At 32.7% G+C, this 18,398-nt stretch overlaps 1 protein-coding gene and 1 pseudogene across 8 annotated transcripts in view; both read left to right on the forward strand.

Moving 5' to 3' along the window:
* Positions 1–18,398, forward strand: part of Klc (kinesin light chain) — a 61,112-nt gene that overhangs the window by 23,767 nt on the left and 18,947 nt on the right. For 4 of the 8 annotated variants that reach the window (XM_089235650.1, XM_089235653.1, XM_089235646.1 and 1 more), the window contains exons 2-12: positions 1,563–1,809; positions 1,963–2,184; positions 2,767–2,866; positions 6,963–7,191; positions 8,222–8,309; positions 10,869–10,970; positions 11,223–11,396; positions 13,636–13,735; positions 14,115–14,232; positions 14,701–14,809; positions 16,077–16,238. In XM_089235650.1, coding sequence (XP_089091776.1) covers positions 1,588–1,809; positions 1,963–2,184; positions 2,767–2,866; positions 6,963–7,191; positions 8,222–8,309; positions 10,869–10,970; positions 11,223–11,396; positions 13,636–13,735; positions 14,115–14,232; positions 14,701–14,809; positions 16,077–16,238 — 1,626 coding nt within the window. In that variant the 5' untranslated portion in view covers positions 1,563–1,587. Of the gene's footprint in view, positions 1–104; positions 214–1,562; positions 1,810–1,962; positions 2,185–2,766; positions 2,867–6,962; positions 7,192–8,221; positions 8,310–10,868; positions 10,971–11,222; positions 11,397–13,635; positions 13,736–14,114; positions 14,233–14,700; positions 14,810–16,076; positions 16,239–18,398 lie in introns of those variants that run through there. The other 4 variants (XM_089235654.1, XM_089235647.1, XM_089235648.1 and 1 more) reach the window with 3 other exon arrangements.
* Positions 4,262–5,453, forward strand: LOC149082148 (uncharacterized; annotated as a pseudogene).

Here is an 18,398-nt window from a genome sequence, read left to right on the forward strand (position 1 = left end):
CTGGCTAGCGACAGTTGTCCTCCGTAGTCCTTGGAGGAGTAGTCAAGTCCCGATCCCGACTAACTCGATTCAAGGGTGGGGCTTCTTAGCACACCCAATGCCATTGCGGGAAAGCTGCGCCTAACTGATCTCTAGGGCGTCGTCCGTCATTTTCTGTCGTCGTTTTTCGTATTAGTCTTCCGCGATGTCCGAGGCTTTGAAAATATATCGCATGTAAGTTCTCTTTTTTTTCAGTTTTTCATGAAAATGTTTACCGAAAAGTTTTGCTTTGTCGTAAATGTACGGAAGGAGATATTTTTTTTAAATTATTGAATTTTTTTCGTGTGAATCCCGATTTCTTTAAATACCCGCGAGAAAAACCTAACATATTTTTAAAGCATTTCAGATTAAAATTCAAAATAATTACACAAAAACTAGTTTGTTTTTCAGTCAATTAAAACCTGCTATAAAAAATTATTTTTCATCATATGTACAATGTTTTTTTATAAGTAAGCAAGGTTTTAACTAAAGGGAAACATGGGGGGGGGGCAAATTCTAGGAGGGAATAATGACATTGTTATTTAATCGACTTTTACAATGCTCCCTCTTCCCCCCCCCCCACACACACACACACACACACACACACACATTAAATCTTAGTAACATCCCTGGAGTGAGAAATCAGAATTTTCAATTTTCGCCATAAAAATGAATATTATTTTATAATATTTTTTGAAGGGGATTCTATCACTCGTAAACTGATTGTACGTCATCATAGGTGATCAATAAAGACAGAGTTTCTGATAACAATAACCGATTTGATAACTGTATTCGAAAAAAATTCCAGTTGTGAGTACAGTGACCGTATGTCCGTTTGGAAAATTAGACAACTCTGTATTTTTTTCCCATGTAACAGGTTTCAAAATGTTAGTGTGCATTTTTTTCAGTTGTCCTAATTGAAAACAAAATTCTTCCCCCCCCCCCCCTTTAAGCTGAAATCATTTTTTTTATTATCAGAAATTGTAAGCAATTAGAATGTAACTGTTCATTGTAATGGACAGTTCCATTCTAATTGTTATCACAAATTATGACACTTTTTATAATGTACGTATTATTTATGTATGGTTCGTTACATATATCTGCTTGTAGAAAGTCTTCTGGCCAGGGAAATATGAATGTGAACAGTTGAAACTCTTACTCATTGACTGAAAAAAGGGATTTTTATAACCTCACACATGCCTTCTTATTAGAAAGTCATTTCAAAAGCAGCATTGTATGTACCAGTGGCATATTTACAGGGGAGGACCACAAGCGGACTATAGTCCTGAGCAGCAAATTCAAAGGGGGCTGCAAAACCTAAATAACTCACAGGCAACGAAGCCATGAATCTGCTTCTGTATATGTACATAGAACGTAGCAGCTATTATGGCCTCATTGTGAACCGAGTACCCAAATGATGACATTATCTGTGATTATGTAACACTGTGTTCAAATGTATGGCTTATACTACTTCGATTTTGTTGTAAATTGTTGTTACATTTGTATTTCGTTAATTAAAATTTTGTATTAATTTTGCATCGCAGAAAGAAAATTGAAACAATAGGCAAAATGACTCAGATGACACAAGAAGAAATAGTCACAAACACAAAGACTGTCATTCAGGGGCTGGAGGCATTAAAAAATGAACACAGTTCTATCTTAAATGGGCTTTTAACGTCACTGAAAGCTGTACAACAAGAAAAATCCCCAGAGAGTAGTGTCATAGAAGAGAAGGCAGTGCTCATAAAGAAGACTTTGGAATCCATCGAACTAGGTCTTGGTGAAGCTCAGGTATTTCCATCCTCCTCTAATATTTTAATACAATTTTCAATAAAGATGGTGCATTTATTTGTATTGTTGAAATAAAACAGACTTGTTTACTGATCACTATTGATATTGAGAAAAGAAAAAAAGTTATGTTGCATATTCATGTATATTTGCCAGGTTATGATGGGTTTGTCATACCATCTGCAAACAGTAGAAGCAGAAAAGCAGAAATTAAAAGCACAAGTTAGAAGGTTATGTCAAGAGAATGCATGGTTGCGAGACGAGTTGGCGAATACCCAGCAGAAGCTGCAGGCATCAGAGCAAATGGTTGTTCAACTCGAGGAGGATAAGAAGCAGATAGAGTTCATGAACACTCTTAAGAAATATGATAATGAAACTGTGAGTATTCTTTTATGGATCTCCATGGTTTTTTTTCCTGAACTGAAATTGTTAGTCATGACAGTGATACTATACAAAATTAATAATGATAAACTGACCTGTACATTCACTAATAAAATAATTTGATTCCAACTATTAAAATAGTTGGCTCATTTCAAGAATGCCATTTTTGAATGTTTTTTTTAATGAAAAGTAATTTTTATTAGTTTTATGGTTTCTGAACATGAAGCATTTAATATAATAAGCATAAATATATTTCCTTCTCACTGGTTAATGAATGGTAGGTAATGAATTAATGAAACACTTGCATTATAAAATAATAAGTTCTTACTGCAATTTCAAGAAATTTCATATTCTTATACATCTTTGAAGAAATTTTTTCTGACTTAAAAATTAGTTTAAAAAAGTTTTAGGAATGATTAATCTTGCATTGTGATTATCTACAGCTGGTGATTGTTCAATCGATATCACAATGCCTTATTTCAATGAGCCAAATTTCCTTTTTTTTTTTTAAGAGAAAAAAAAAAATCTAGCAACATTTTTAATTTTTGTTTCATCGCCTTTTTTTTTAAATTTTACCAGAGCACAGAAGAAAATTATTCAGAAAATAAACTTGTTGCTGAAGAACCCTTGAACCTTGGATTCCCTGAAGATGAAGATGACAATACACGTAACGAAGGTAGTTGTAAGGATTCATGATTCTAGTAATCTTGCATAATTCAGTATTTGAAATTAATATGTTCAATCAATTTTTTTTAAATTTCTTTACTGAAAAATTTCAATAATTTCAATTTCATAATCTTGATGCAATGTGTTTTAGAAATCATTACACTTTTCTTCTATTGATTACTTTCAAACAGATTTATAGAACGAATCAATTGAACTACAACGATTAAATATCTTTCAATATGTCTAAAAAACCATATTAATATTATTCCATAAATTGAACATGTAGGAAATAAAAGATATTTATGCAAATATTTTCTGTAATTTTTATCCATGAAAAACTGAAATTCTCATCCTTCATAAGTTATCTGGTGAATAAAGAACTATTAATGCTTCCCTTATTCTGTGTATAGGGTTTGTACGAGTCAGGGAAAACCTGGAAAGTCTGCGGAAAAAAATTTTACTCGGGCAAAATAGCCCATTTTTGTTCTAAAACCTGGAAATTTCAGACAATGACCTGGAAAATTGTCACTATTGCCATCTGATTGAGAGAGAAAAAGAAGAAAGAGATCGATATATGAAAGAAAAAAAAATTTCTGTAGAAAAAAATAATTCTCCGATTACACCATAAATATTGATAATTGTAAAATATCGCAAAAAAACTATAGATACTACCGAGGACAGATAAAGATTTCGTAAGTTCGTGTGAAAAAGCGTATTGCGTAACTACTACTAGTGTTTCCAGAAACATTGTAACTACGCATTGTAGAAAGCCATGAGTACAACACTCAGTTGTGATAATTTCATAAGTTGACTTCTGTTAGCAACGTTGGATGACAGGTGCGTATATTTTAAGTTCCATTTGGTTATTTTTCATTTGAAAACAATGAGTAATAAAAAACTGTTTTTAATATAGAATGGGCCAATAAAAATTTGAATCCTCAGTGGGCTGATTAAATTGAAGCAGTCAAAAATGACCCATACAAAGAATGATGTCTGCTTTGCAGTAAAATTTTCAATTGGAGCAACATGGGCAGACAAGCTCTTCAGAGCCGTGCCAAAAGTGCCAAGCACATGAAGTCAGTTGAGTGTTTTGAACTACTCCAGATTACCAAGCTTTTTTGGTTCTAGTGCTAACATAAGTGTGGAATGTGAGTCAACTCAAAGAATTGTGATGTGAAACCAAATACATCTTTGACTAATAATGTCACAAAGGAAATGGCAGTGAAGGCTAAAATCTTGTGGAACTTGAAATTAGTGGTCTCACTCATCCTATAATAGATTCAAGCAGTGTGTGCGCGCGCAGCGATATTGTAAAAAATATTAGCATAAGTAGCTTAAAGATTGCTTATGTGATCACATTTGGTTTGGCACCATACTTTTATCCCTCTCTGCTAAAAGACATTTCAAAATCTTTTTTTTGAACAAGGTTGTTCAAAAGAGGCAAATGGACATTTATCATTAGATATGGGACAGATAATTCTCCTGAAGTCAAAGTTAGATACCTTAAATCGCTTTTTCTTGGGCATTCTACTGCCCTTGTATCAAAAGTTTCACAAAGAAACAGTGGATTTGTGGTTGGACAAATGTTTGCAAATCTCAATGGATGGGCCGCATGTAAATCTGAAATTTTGGAAGCTTCTGTATGATGAATTAAATGAAAACAAATGTTGCTCATTACTCAACACAGGCACATGCAGTTTGCATATTGTTCACGGAGCTTTCCAAACTGGGTGCATAGCATCAATCTGAAAATTAGGTACATTTTTTCAGTTGATATACAGATTGTTTAAAGACAGTCCTGCATGGTGTGCGGATTTTATTGCATAGCAAATAGCAATGTATTCCCTTGTAAATTCTGCCAGATGCTTTGGGTTGAAAATGTTGCTGTTGTTGCTGAAAGGGCATTAGAAGTATTTCCTAATGTAAAAAAGTACTTTGAAGAGAAAAGAAAAGAATTGCCAAAAACTCTCATTGTTGACAGAATTGAAGAGGCATGCCAAGATAAACTGCCAAAATATTTTATATATCTGTTAGTAATATTTTGTATTTGTTTCTAAAATCTTTCCAGAGCCCTTCACCCCCAAAAGCAGAATGTTTAGTACTGTTCTGCGACGAGCCCTCGGCTGACTTGAAATGTTCTGTGGTAAAAATCCCCATTCGTGTAATAGTGTTTTTTTGCACTTTTTCTTAAAATTCTTCCAAATTGTTCTGCAGTAGCGGTAGTTGTTCTGTGACGAACATCACAGATTTCGGCACATTCTTCTTTGGGGGCCTTCATCCATGCTTCCTTTTATATATAGCTCTTTGGGTGAATTGCTAAGAGGATTAATGGCACGATCATCAAGATTGAGATACTCAGAGAAGCCCTAACTCTGATGAAGCTAACAAAAATAGATGAGTCTTCAATTAAAGTGCAAAAGAAAAATGAAGTTGATATAGACATTGTTGCTAAAAGTTTTTTGAAAAAAAAGTGGAGCATCTGATTGAGAAAAAAAAACGAATTTTTCACCGATTGTAAAAAACTTTTCTAGTTAGCATGACAAGCAAGATTATTTGAGTCCAATCAATTTTTGTGTTGTACGATCGATGTCTCGTTTAGATCCAAAATTATTGCATTCCAATTCTGTATTGTGTGAAAAGGGATAGATGATCTTTTGCAACTTCTTGAAAATAATATACTGACAGCAGTATCAACAGATCGTGAAAAACAGCAGTTTGTAGATTTTGTCAACAAAGTGAAAACGAAATGGAAAGACATTTTTGCTAAATTTTCTTACTAAAGAGACAAAATTAGATTATTTTTCACTCTTTTAGACAAAGATGATGAGAGATTCAGACATCTGGCAAGTCAAAAGTAGTCCTTACATTGTCACATGGCAATGCATATCCTGAATCTGGATTTTCTATTAACAAGGATATGCTTGTGGAAAATCTTAATGAGTCATCACTTGTAGCTCTCCGTACAACATATGATGCAGTGAAATCATTTGGGAATGTGCTATCTGTAGAAATCACCCCAGAGATGGTAAAGAATGTGAAATCATCACGTAGGCGTTATCACCTAGCATTCGACGAAAGGAAAAAAAAAGATGCAAAAAGAAAATACATTTGCACTTGACAGAAAAATAGCACTTGATCTTAAATAAAAATCTTGCCAGAAAAAAAAAATTACTTTTGAAATGCAAATTCAAAACAAGGAAATAGAGGAACAGATTACTATCATTGCATTTCTAAATACAGTATATTAATTGAAGGATCGTGTGTAAATTAACTGTGGTATTTAAAATGTTATAAGAATATCCACTATTTTCTGGGGGGAAAGAAACAAGGACATTTTGTAAATTCTGAGGAAACACAAGGTCAATGATTTAGGTATATTCAAGCTGCTTAAAAAATATATAAGAGTGCATTCACAGTCAGACATATGGAGCTCATTTTTATGGAGGGTTCCCCTTCATATTGTCAAAAAAACGGAGCTGAAATTTTTTTGACAAACACAATTTTACAACTGCCTTTTTAGGAACTCGTCAAGGCTTTATAAAAATAGGCAGTTTGTCTAAAATTCAATGGTCCAGTTTAGAGCAGAAGGGAAAATGATCAGCAAAAAACCTTGCATTCCTTTATTGTGTTCCATTTTTCCGTGAGGTAATGTATTTAAAAGCGTAAATGTATATGTATAATAATGTACAATTATAATTAATTTACTTATAATGTGCAATTATAATTATGTAATTATAATTTAATGATTAATAATGTACAATTATAATTATGTAATTATATAATGTAATGATTAATAATGTACAATTATAATTATGTAATTATATAATGTCATGATTAATAATGTACAATCATAATTATGTAATTATATAATGTAATGATTAATAATGTACAATTATAATTATATAATGTAATGACTAATAATGTATGTATATGATGATATAATAACAATTAAAATGAATTAAGACTTTCAAATTGTTGATTAAAAAATGACCTGAAATTTTTTAGAAATTTGACTAGAAAACCTGGAAAAGTTTTTATGAAAATGAGTATGAACCCTGTGTGTTTGTATAACATTTTGTTAATTAAACATTTTCTCTCCCTTTCTTCAGCCCTTTCTCCCACACCTTCTACACAAATGTCTGTATCAGCCAATGCTGGCTATGAGATACCAGCACGATTACGAACCCTTCACAATTTAGTGATACAATATGCCTCACAAGGACGATACGAAGTAGCTGTACCTTTATGTAAACAAGCTTTAGAAGACTTAGAAAAAACGAGTGGTCATGACCATCCTGATGTTGCAACTATGCTAAATATTCTAGCGCTTGTCTATCGGTAAGCAAGTCTGAAGGTATCTAAAATGAAGTAATATGAATAATATAGGAACGTTGAGTCACAACTCCTATAGCTCAATTTTTTTATGTTTTTAAGTAATTTTAATCTCGTATATTTCTTATTTAATATATTCTGTAAAAATTGATTCTATTACTCAAAGCAATATCACTTGCGGAAGCACTTTGAGCCTCAACTAGATTTATCATTAGACACCTTTTTTATTATCATAATCAAATTTTTTTTTTTCCAACCGAGCACAACTCAGGTCTATCGCCATATGCAATTTACTACCTAGCGAGTTGTGCCGGAATTGTAAGGGTGTGTACCTAACAGTCTGAGTGCGTATCTAGTGTTGTGTATGACTTTTCAGTGCTGCCATTTATATCTCAGAAGTGAAGTGAGTGATGTGTAGTGACTGATATTTGTACTGTTTGTAGGACTGCTGCTCTCTGTGGCGAGACTTTTTAACGGGGAGATCGGCTCGCATTTGCGCCTCGAAGTTGGGAACCACAGAAAACCAACTTCAGCCGACCACCACTGTGGCGACGGTGGGGCTCGAATCCGTCACTATGACCACTCGACCACCACAGCGGCCATAATCAAATTTTATTTTCACACCTGTTACGTATTTGTTTGGTTGTTTAAGATCAAACTCATCCCAGGCAGATTGTTATAAAGAAAACAATTTACGGCCATTGTCATTAAACACATGGACAGGTTGGAGAAAAAAAACATGACTTTGCTTATGACACATGTCATATAGTTCAAAACCAAATGTGGTATCTAGTGTAAAAAGCACACTCTTGCTTGGATAGCCCTTAACCAATTAGACAAGTGCTTTTGTGTTCTGAATTACTGTTTGTGCTATTCATTCACCATGGTAATCGGCACCTGGGTTTTCCCTGCTCTGAACATGACACAATAATTCTAGTTTAGAAATCTATTCCCACAATCAGTAATTGAGCAGATACATTTCAATATATTGTGTAACTAAAGAAAAAATTTATTGATCGATAGTTTTCTTTTTCAGTGATCAAAACAAATATAAAGAGGCAGCAAATCTTTTGAATGATGCTCTGTCGATTCGAGAAAAAACACTTGGGGAGAGTCACCCTGCAGTAAGTTTTGTTTGAATTCTATATTCTGCTTGAGAGATATTTGTAGGAAGAATTAAAATTACTCCAGGAAAATGAATCATTTTGTTGCTTTAAATATCAGCAGTTCCAGAAACAAGCAAATTTTTTGCATACTATTGCAATATGCACTAGTGAAGAATCAAAACTAGAGGAGGGAATGTATAATGAGATCATAGCCCGTGGAAAGAGCTCTGTTGTGGCTTGCCAGCCATTTCAAGAATTAACATGTGGTAGTTATCATGTTAGTTAAAACTTACTAAAAATTAAACTTATAAATATGTAAACAATGCAGCACTTATTCCAGAAATTATTATTATTATTATAACATTAAAACTTTTAACCCTTTAAGTGGTGTAGAAAAAAATTAGTTAGCCCGTATAAAATGCCATATATTTTTTAATTACACATACTTTCTTCCAATTTCCAGCAAGTCCAAAGTAGGAGGTATAGGGGAAAGTGTTCCATTGAGAAATAAACTTTACAAAATATCTGGGCTTGTCAATGTTAAAATAAGAGTCCTCTAAGGAGGTGAACTATCTCATCAATTAAGATGCCCGAGTGATGTAAGGATTCGCAATGATCTAACAATAATTAATTTTAATGCAACTATATTATTTTAAACTTGCAGCTTGCAAGTACACAAACTAAAACATTGATCATTTAAGTGGAGATACATATGCACACATTCAATTACAACAGCCGGTTATATTTCTAGTCCAATTTCAATTCCGTGCACATTGTGCTTATAATAGTTTTTATAGCGAACTCAGCGCACACTGTTTACGTCACAAATGAGCATTACTTCATTTGCATCTTTGTTCACCACAGTTCCTCCCTTCGTAAATGAAGTATAGGTCAGTCTGTCCAGTGGTCTTGTTTGTCTTGGAATTCATTCTGGTTCTGGGCTGGATGCTGTGGCAACCGGTTCAGGAATTTCATTCAACTCCGAAGTTTGGCGTGGCACTGGTCCAAGTCCTGGATCATCCATAGAACTAGTCCTTTTGACAAGAGAATTCTCTGCACCCTCTTTATCTTCTATCGGCAGGTTTGACACCAGAGGCTGACCACCAGCAATATTTTGCATTTGATCCACATGGCGAGGGTATATATCATCACCAACAGCTACACGATAATTTAATAATCCTTGTCGTTCCACCACTTTTCCAAAAGTCCACTTGGGTTGTTCGGGTCTCCCGTAATTTCTCACTGCAACATTTTGTCAAATTTCAAATTCTTGATTTATCTTTCTATTATCCTGTCTATTTTCCACAGTGTTTTGGGGGCACAACAAGTCCAAGTGTGTTCGAATATCACGGTTCAAAAAATAACATCGCTGGAGATACTTTTGTTGTCATGTGTGGCATTTTCCTATACTGCATTAGGAATGGTTCATGTTTCGATTTTGTACTACCTTGGTCAAATCGTGAACGTTTCATGGGAGCTTTGAAAGGTTGTACGAAATTTTCAATTTGATCATTTGAACTAGGATGGTATGGTTAGGTTCTAATATGGTAAATACCATTACTTTTCAGAAAAGTTTCAAATTCATACGACACCAACTGAGGTCCATTGCCAGATACCAAAATATTAGGTAGTCCATAATGACTAAATAATGATTTTAACTTCTCAGTAGTTCCATTACTAGTTAGTTTTCATCCGAAATACTTCAGGCCATTTTGAATATGCATCTATCACAAGTAAATACATTTCACCAAAAAATGGATCTACGAAATCTATATGTATGCGTTCCCAAGGTCGCGATGGCCATTCTCACTGATGACAAGTTTTTGGTGGATTTTTAGCATATTGTGAACACCTGATACAATTCCAAGCCAGATCCTCAATATCTCAATCTATTCCATTCCACCACACACATGATCTAGCTAAGACTTTCATTTTGACAACACCAAAATGTCCACAATGAAGTTGTTTTAGTACAGTTTGTTGATATTTTTTTGGAATCACAAATTTTATAACCATAGAAAATAACACCATCTTTTAAACTGTACTCACCATCTTGTCCCTGAGCTACTTGTCCAATACTTTCACCAGATCTCAAACGCTGATACAAACAAAACTTTGACATCAGGATCCGATTTCGTTGCTTGTGCAATCTCACGAGCAGTGATCAGCATCGTTTCAAGCTGTGTAACTTGAAATACATCAGTTAAAACACATGTAAAATTTTCATTCACATTTATTGGTAACCTGGATAAAGCATCAGCATTACTGTGTTTCCCAGTTTCACGATATTTAATATCATAGTTGAAAGCACTTAGAAACAATGCATGATCGAGATGCCACTTAATCGCCACTTAAAGGATGAACTATATGTGAGCAGCAAGAGTTTGTAGATTCTGGTTCAGGAGATAAATGTCAAGAATTCACTGAATTACAAGAAATGCTGTCACAAATGTCTAACTCAAGCCTGTAACCAATGAAAGGGGTAAATGTTGGGGTTAGACTTATTAATATTACCATTAATTTGAATTACTTATTTTAATGCTGTTTGAATTTTATAATTCTTATTATTTTTTTTAGGTGGCAGCAACTTTGAATAATCTTGCAGTGCTCTATGGAAAGCGGGGGAAATACAAGGAGGCTGAACCACTTTGCAAAAGAGCTTTAGAAATTCGGGAAAGGGTGAGCACCAAGTTTTATTGGCTGAATGGTTATGTTTGTTGAAAATATTCAGCACTGAAGGAAAATATTTTGTTCCAAAAGTATTTTAATTAAGAATCACTGGCATTTCACCTTAATTATGATGCTTTTGATAGTCTGTTTTCCATTTTTTTTTTCCTAACGAAAACACTTTGAAGTCTAAATTTTACAAAAAGCTTCAGAATTTATCTTAAAGTTTGCAAAATGAATTTTTTTCCCCCCATCATCATATAGGTTCTTGGAAAAGAACATCCAGATGTTGCAAAGCAGTTGAACAATCTTGCCCTTTTATGTCAAAATCAAGGAAAGTATGAAGAAGTTGAAAGGTATTACCAGAGAGCACTGGAAATCTATGAGAAAACTCTGGGACCAGATGATTCTAACGTTGCCAAGACAAAGAATAACCTTGTAAGTTCTCGACATACACTACAAAGTCTCTCAAATCGATTGTAATTAGATTACTGAATTATTTTCATAATTTTTAGCCCATTAAGGTTTTTTTCATCTTTGGGGATAAAAATATATGTATTTTTAAAAAAATTAAATAATACCATATATACTTGACAATAATTCATAGGTAATTATAATTTCATGCCTTGTAATAATCATTCTGTTGAACAAACTTAGTACTTAGTAGTTCTCCGGTGTTTCTTGTCACAGATTGAGTTGACTTGTGGAACCAGAAGCAAGAAATTCAATTGCATTGTTAAAAAATTTAAACTAGAAATTTTTCACCCTAAAACCTTTTTAATGTAAATTTTGTTTTTATCTTATGAATCTTTCTTTTGTTAAATATTTCAATTAGTTTGTCTGAAATGAAAGAAAAAGTTCATAGCTTTCTTTGTATATTTTTTATTGTTCCCAAAAAGAAATTTAATGCCCTTTGGAGGAATGCTTTTTTAATTATTTTATAGTAGAAACTCTGTAAGCTGGATTGATCCACATAATCTGGGCACTTTTGAGTGGATAATTTCTCACCTAGGGTCTTTTGTCTTTTTTTCCACTCAATATTCGGTGAATATTGGTTTTATTTTACAATCACTTAATTTCACCAAACTATGAAAGTGTGAGTATGGGCATTTTGTAATCCATGAAGTGTTGCTACAAGAGAACAATTTTTTAAATAAAATGTTGACTTTCATCAATGAACGTCCAAGATTATATCAAACCAATAGATATGAAAGATGCAGTTTTGTTACTTTTGCAAGCTTGGGAAAGTGTTCCCTTCAAAACTGTGAACACCATATATACTTGTGTATAAGCAGAGTTTTTGTTGAAAATTTTGTTTCTTAATTTGGAGGGGTCAGTGTATATGTGGATCAGTTTTTGAGGAGAAAATATTCACCCCAAAATATCCCCACTTTACAAAATCATGTTGCTACATGGCCTCTGCATGGCTAGCTTAAAGATCTGTGATGCCATTGGTCTACTTTAGATGGTCTCATTAATCGGTAGGGTGATTTTTGTAGCTATGTTCAAACTCCAAAGAACTGATAATGTTAAAATCAAAGCAAAAACGTCTTTGGCTTTTGGTACTAATGTTGATTTTACAGCTTTTAGATGTAGCATCAATAAGTATTTAAAGATCAGTTGAGGAATTTATGGACCGAATGGATGAGTTCTGAAGCTAAAGAAAAAACAAAAAAATGATACCTTAAGGAAACCTGACATTGCCCTAGTGTGCCAGTGGGTTCACGAGCCATGAAATTCTGTTTTTACCAAAATCATCATCAAATCGTTTGAAAAGTGTTGTATGGTCAACACGATAGACTGAACTGAAGACAATATCCTCTTTGAAAGTGATGATAGCAATTACAGCAATGTTGAAGATGAAAATGAGAGAGAGAGAAGGTGCCACACTAGCTTTTGATGTAGAGCTCAAGAATCAGAAGAAGAAATTGATTAGAAAGTTTAAATCAGTTTTCATTGCAACTTTTATTGCATGAAAATATAAGAATTTTTTTCCCCTCTAAAAGACCTATATTTTTGGGGGTTGGTTTACACACGAGTTATAAACGGTAATTGTTGATACCATACATATCCTACAACTTTTGCTTGTTCAAGACATTTAAGAGACAAGTTCATTTATGGACTTCGTCATCATTAACCAAATGCAGAACTTATAACATTTGCTATCATTACTGAAAGTTTGAACGTACTGGAATGTTCTTGCAGTACATATACAAACATCGTCACAGCTGGGGTGACTTTACCCGCTGGGGTGAATTTGCTCAATTTTTTTTAGTGTTCTTCCTTTCGGTATTGAAATAAAAGTAATATCAATTTTTTAACAAATTTTTCTAGTAAAAAGTAAAATATTCACTTAAATGTGTTGTATTTTTTTCCCTCTTTATTTTACAGGTTACAACATCTCTTTGTTTTATCAATTATAACCTTTTATAATTTGGGAAAATGAATTTAAAAAAATATTTTTTTTTGAAAAATCATCTCAATCCTCCCTCTTCTTTCTCCCATGTATTTAATATATTCCTAATTCATTAAAATGAAGGCTGGTTATATACAAGCTGGATTGATAATAAAATTATATGTATTTAAGCAGGAATTTTATATTTTGAGTGTGTTGAAACGCATTTGTTCTCTGGTTTATTCATGAATTTAGAATGATTCTGAGTAATCTTTCTTTAAGGCATCTGCATATTTGAAGCAAGGTAAATACAAAGAAGCTGAAATTCTATACAAGCAGGTCTTGACAAGAGCTCATGAAAGAGAATTTGGCAGCATTGATGGTACCTTGTTCGTTTTTTTTACCTTTAAACATCTTTCTTTGATTTAATCTTTTACATTATGCAATCTAAATGGAACCAGAGATTTATGCACTTTTCTTTTTATCTTGCAGCTTAGCCTATGTATAACCTAAGTGTTATAATTGGCAATTTCATCTATATTCTAAGAATGAATTTTTAATAGCAGTTCTGGTAAAAGGTGCAAAATATCTGAATATGGGGTACAACAATGAACTGCTGTATATTTGAAAATGTCCTAAAAAGTTTCTAGTTTTTTAAGAATTTTTACATAATTTTGGCCTAATGTTTATTTTTCAAACATTTACATAAAACAAGTAGCTCAGTAAATGTTGTGTTTTTTTTTTTTTTTGTATCCCTGCAGGTGTCAATAAACCTATCTGGCAAGTGGCAGAAGAACGAGAAGAAAACAAAAACAAGCAAAAAGAAAACTCCCCTTATGGTGAATATGGTGGCTGGCATAAAGCGGCCAAAGTTGACAGGTTCAGTTCATTTCCTTTAAATAATATTTCAATGTATAGGCTACAGTTATATTTTACAATCTACTGTAAATGAGACAAAATAAGAGTTACTAAAGATGGCATCAAGAGCTTGTAAGAAAAAATAGTGTCATTGACATGCTATTCCAAATGTTCTAAGCAAAAAGAAGAAAAATTATATAAATGTAACTGTTAGAAGGGTGTTTTTTTTGCCAGCTGGTCTGCAAAATTTCCCTTATGATTAGTCATATAACTGTTGTGTTTGTATGTAATCCTCATCTGGGGATGTCAGGTTTGCTTACAGAAACTATTTTAAATGTCAGGAATTGGTATTGTACTTTGCTTCACTATTTCTTGACTAAATTATCACAAAAAATATGCATAAGAAAGTTAATTTCTTACCATTTACTTTTGATTATTTAAGGAAAATTTTCAATTCTCACAAATGAATATTTTTTTATTTTTCTTCAGCCCCACCGTTGCAACTACTTTGAAAAATCTTGGTGCACTTTACAGACGGCAAGGAAAATATGAAGCAGCAGATACACTTGAAGACTGTGCATTTAGAGCCAAAAAGGAGGTAATTCGTGTTATTTTTCATCATAATTTTTAAATTGAGTGCGTTGATTGGGTAGCAGATCATTTAACTTTTTAGAATTAAAAGTTTATAAAGCAAATAAACATGAAATATATTCTGTGCTACTATATCGATCAAAACTTTGTAAAGCGGTTCCTGCTAAAATTTATTTTATTGAGGCTGAATTAAAATACAGTAGAACCCCGTATTTAATGAATCAGAAGAAACCAACAATTTTATTTGTTTAATCAGGGTCAAATTGATCAGGAGCATAAATACGCTCGAAACAGCAAATTTGAAAAGTCACTTACTTTAGGGTTGCTGTTACAACTTATTTTTGACAACAATTGAAAAAAAAATTAACTTAAAAATAAAATCAAGATGTATTTAAAATTGCTTGATAAAGGTTTGTTTATATCTAACATCTTTATCAAATTCTATCAAAGTTGTAATTTTTTGGGTAACCACAATGTGCTTCCTCTTCAGATAATCTGTCATTCTTTGCTTGTGAAGACTGAGCACAAACTTGAAGTAACTTTATATCTTTACTGAAATCTAAACATTAACAGAACAATGTTTTACGGTATTGGTATACACCAATTGACAACTGAAATCTTCCCACACACACTCTAAATGTCTTTATTGCCTCCTTTACTCAGTCAAATCTTCAGATTATGGTTTTAGGGGGGGACGAGAAATAAGGGGGAAAATTAAGGATAGCTTGAAAAAAAAATATATCAAGAGTTTGTTTGTTATAGGGGTTTAACCTTTATTTTCGTGAAAATTTTAGAAAAAAATTTGTTGAATCAGAGTTTGTTATATCACGGCCTGACTGTATGTGAGTGTATTTGGAAAATTTGAAGAAAAAAAAAAACAAATGATAAGATTTCAGTCAGGAAAGAGACATCTATGTCCTTGTTCAAGTACTTATAAGAATTGCAAAAAAGTTATGATTTTTCAATTGTGGATTTTCATTACTATTTCATAAGTTGGCAAGCATTAGCCCCTTTCCGGCATATCCCCAACTGGACTTTGGCTTTCATGATCTACCCACCCCATCTCAGCCCAGGCAGAGAGCCATTCAGGTTGTCTTTCTTGTATTGTTTCATATCTGTATTTTACTTACTTTGGGGAGTAAAACACTTTTTTAGTGGAAACTCTAAAACCTAATGATTTCACTGCTGTGACTTTCAACTTATGCATGTTTTTATTTACCAATCATGTCTTCACTATTATTACTGTTACATTGTTCTTTCAATTTTGATTTCAGGCTTTAGAATCTGGTAGGCAAGGTAAAGGTACACATTTCCTAAGCACAGAACTCACAGCTATTCCTCGGCAGGAAAAGAGGCGCTCCAAAGACTTTAGTCGTAGAGGGTCACGGGAATCCCTAGACAGTATGGGCTACGACCACTGCAATGAAGCAGATGATGTGAGTTTTTTTTAAACTATTTATTGTTTAGCTAGTTAATGGCAGTTCAAAAACAATAGATATATTTTTTGACCAAATAAATTATCTGTTCATTTAGCTTTCCCATTTCTAAATAAAAATAACATACCATTTATGGTTACTTATATTTATTAGGTTAATGAATATATTTTTGGGAAACTTGTCACATCCATAATACTAAGACTTCGATTGAATGTACACACAATGATGCTCTTGCAGCTTCTACCATTTTTTTTAATGGTGAAAATGTGGCTGCATTGACAGATCCAGTTTTTGCTAAATCTTGAAAGAGCAGTTGCATACTGTAAGTGATTGATCAGTCTTCAAAAGCCTTCCCTCCTTAATTCAGAAAATTATTCTTTATTTTGAAAAAAGCATTCAGCTTGCGTTATTCTTGGTTTTCATGCTGCAAGTTGTCATTTGTCTATGAATATTTTCTTTCTTGTCGAGGCACTTTTTTTAATAATACTATCAGCATCTAAGAATGGATTACAATAAGTCATGGGATTTTTAGAAAATTTTCTTGTTCAATCTTTGTAAAAAAAAATAAAAATTGGTTGATTGGTGACATTCAAACTTTATCTTTGAGCTGTCATGGATTTCCAATTTCATTCAGCTCTTCAATGGCATTGTTGGATCTTCTGATTTTCTTTCATTAGTTAACATTTGCTTTTTCGTCAAACAAAAACATTTTACCATGGAGCAATGGTATTTAGGTTTATACTCAATATTCAGATGAAAAGCTTATATGCTGCATTAAAATCTTTGTCTGCTGTCTGTGTGATTATCCTTATTACTATGGTTATCATATCATTACTATGTGATAGTTTTCTGATCTTTAAAAAAAAGCATCGGGAAAAAAATCAATGTTTATTTTTTATATTAATTTTTTTGCAGAAATTTTTCATCTGAATTTTAAGTTAACAATTGAGTATAGTCTTTTATATGCACAGTTCATCTCAAAAGTGTAGATAATGCAATCAATTCTTTGGAATGGAAAAAAAACTTAACAGTTGTTAAACAAAACAAGCATTTAAAACATATCAAAAATACAAAAACAAAAGTTTACTCATAAGTTTGGATAGAAATTTTAACTAGAAAAATTTAGACTTTATTTTAATGTAACCTCCACGTATCAAATTCATTCTGCAAAGAAAAAAAAACAAGAGTTCTAAATAAGTTTTCAGATGTTAGTAACTAATAAAAAATTTAAAAGGCAATGCATTATTTCAAAATTGAACTTGTATCTAACTTTTGGGATGAACCATGTTTATATAACACTTCTTAATATCAGATACACATTTGCATTTTAATCACATCTAATCACAAATTCATCTGCGCTCTTGGAACAATGGTTATCAACACTTTTGCAACTTTTATAACTTTTTGCATTTGGAATAGCATGTTAGAAGATTTTTTAAAAATACATATTCATTAACTAGTCAGTATACACAACTTTTTTAAGCTGTCTCTCGGCTGATATTGGCTTGAAATGTTTTCAGAAGAGCAAAATTATTCAACAAAAATGATTGGATAAAATGCTGTTAGAAATGACTCCCAATAAACGCATATCATAAAATTTTCATTGTTTGCATCGCAGACATCATAGATGCACTGAATATTGAAGGACCAGACACACCCCACTTCATATCTCAGAGTCATCAAAGCATTCCTGTAGGATAGGTGTATCTGAGAAATAAAATTAACAATGAAGAAAAAATGGTATTGTCCCATAAAATATCAGCTATTTCAGAAACATCCTAGATGCGGCTAATTCCTAAAACCTACAGATTTAACTAGACGTAAATGTGCATAAAGTTTGTTCAAAAATAAATACATCCATTTTTAATTCCACTAGAAAGTCGACATTGTGAAGAAATCAACTGTAAACACTTAAAAGCTCAATTATACATAGAAAGAATTCATATTTTTTTCTGTGCATATTTTGTTCCGGACTCTGCCACAAAGCTGGGCTGGAAGAGATCTCGGCAATGGGATAAGTCTAGTATCAAAGTTCTGGCATTCATTCATGTGCATGTCTTTCACAAAGTGAAATACATACTGTTGAATGAATATGCTTTTTTGTGCAAATTATGTTTTAATCAGTAACCTATCAGATATTAGAAATGATACCTCATTATT

The sequence above is a fragment of the Pholcus phalangioides genome, unplaced genomic scaffold (assembly GCF_987345545.1).
Source record: "Pholcus phalangioides strain wild (caught in Gottingen) unplaced genomic scaffold, Ppha-v1.0 ptg000009l_1, whole genome shotgun sequence".
Taxonomy (NCBI): domain Eukaryota; kingdom Metazoa; phylum Arthropoda; class Arachnida; order Araneae; family Pholcidae; genus Pholcus; species Pholcus phalangioides.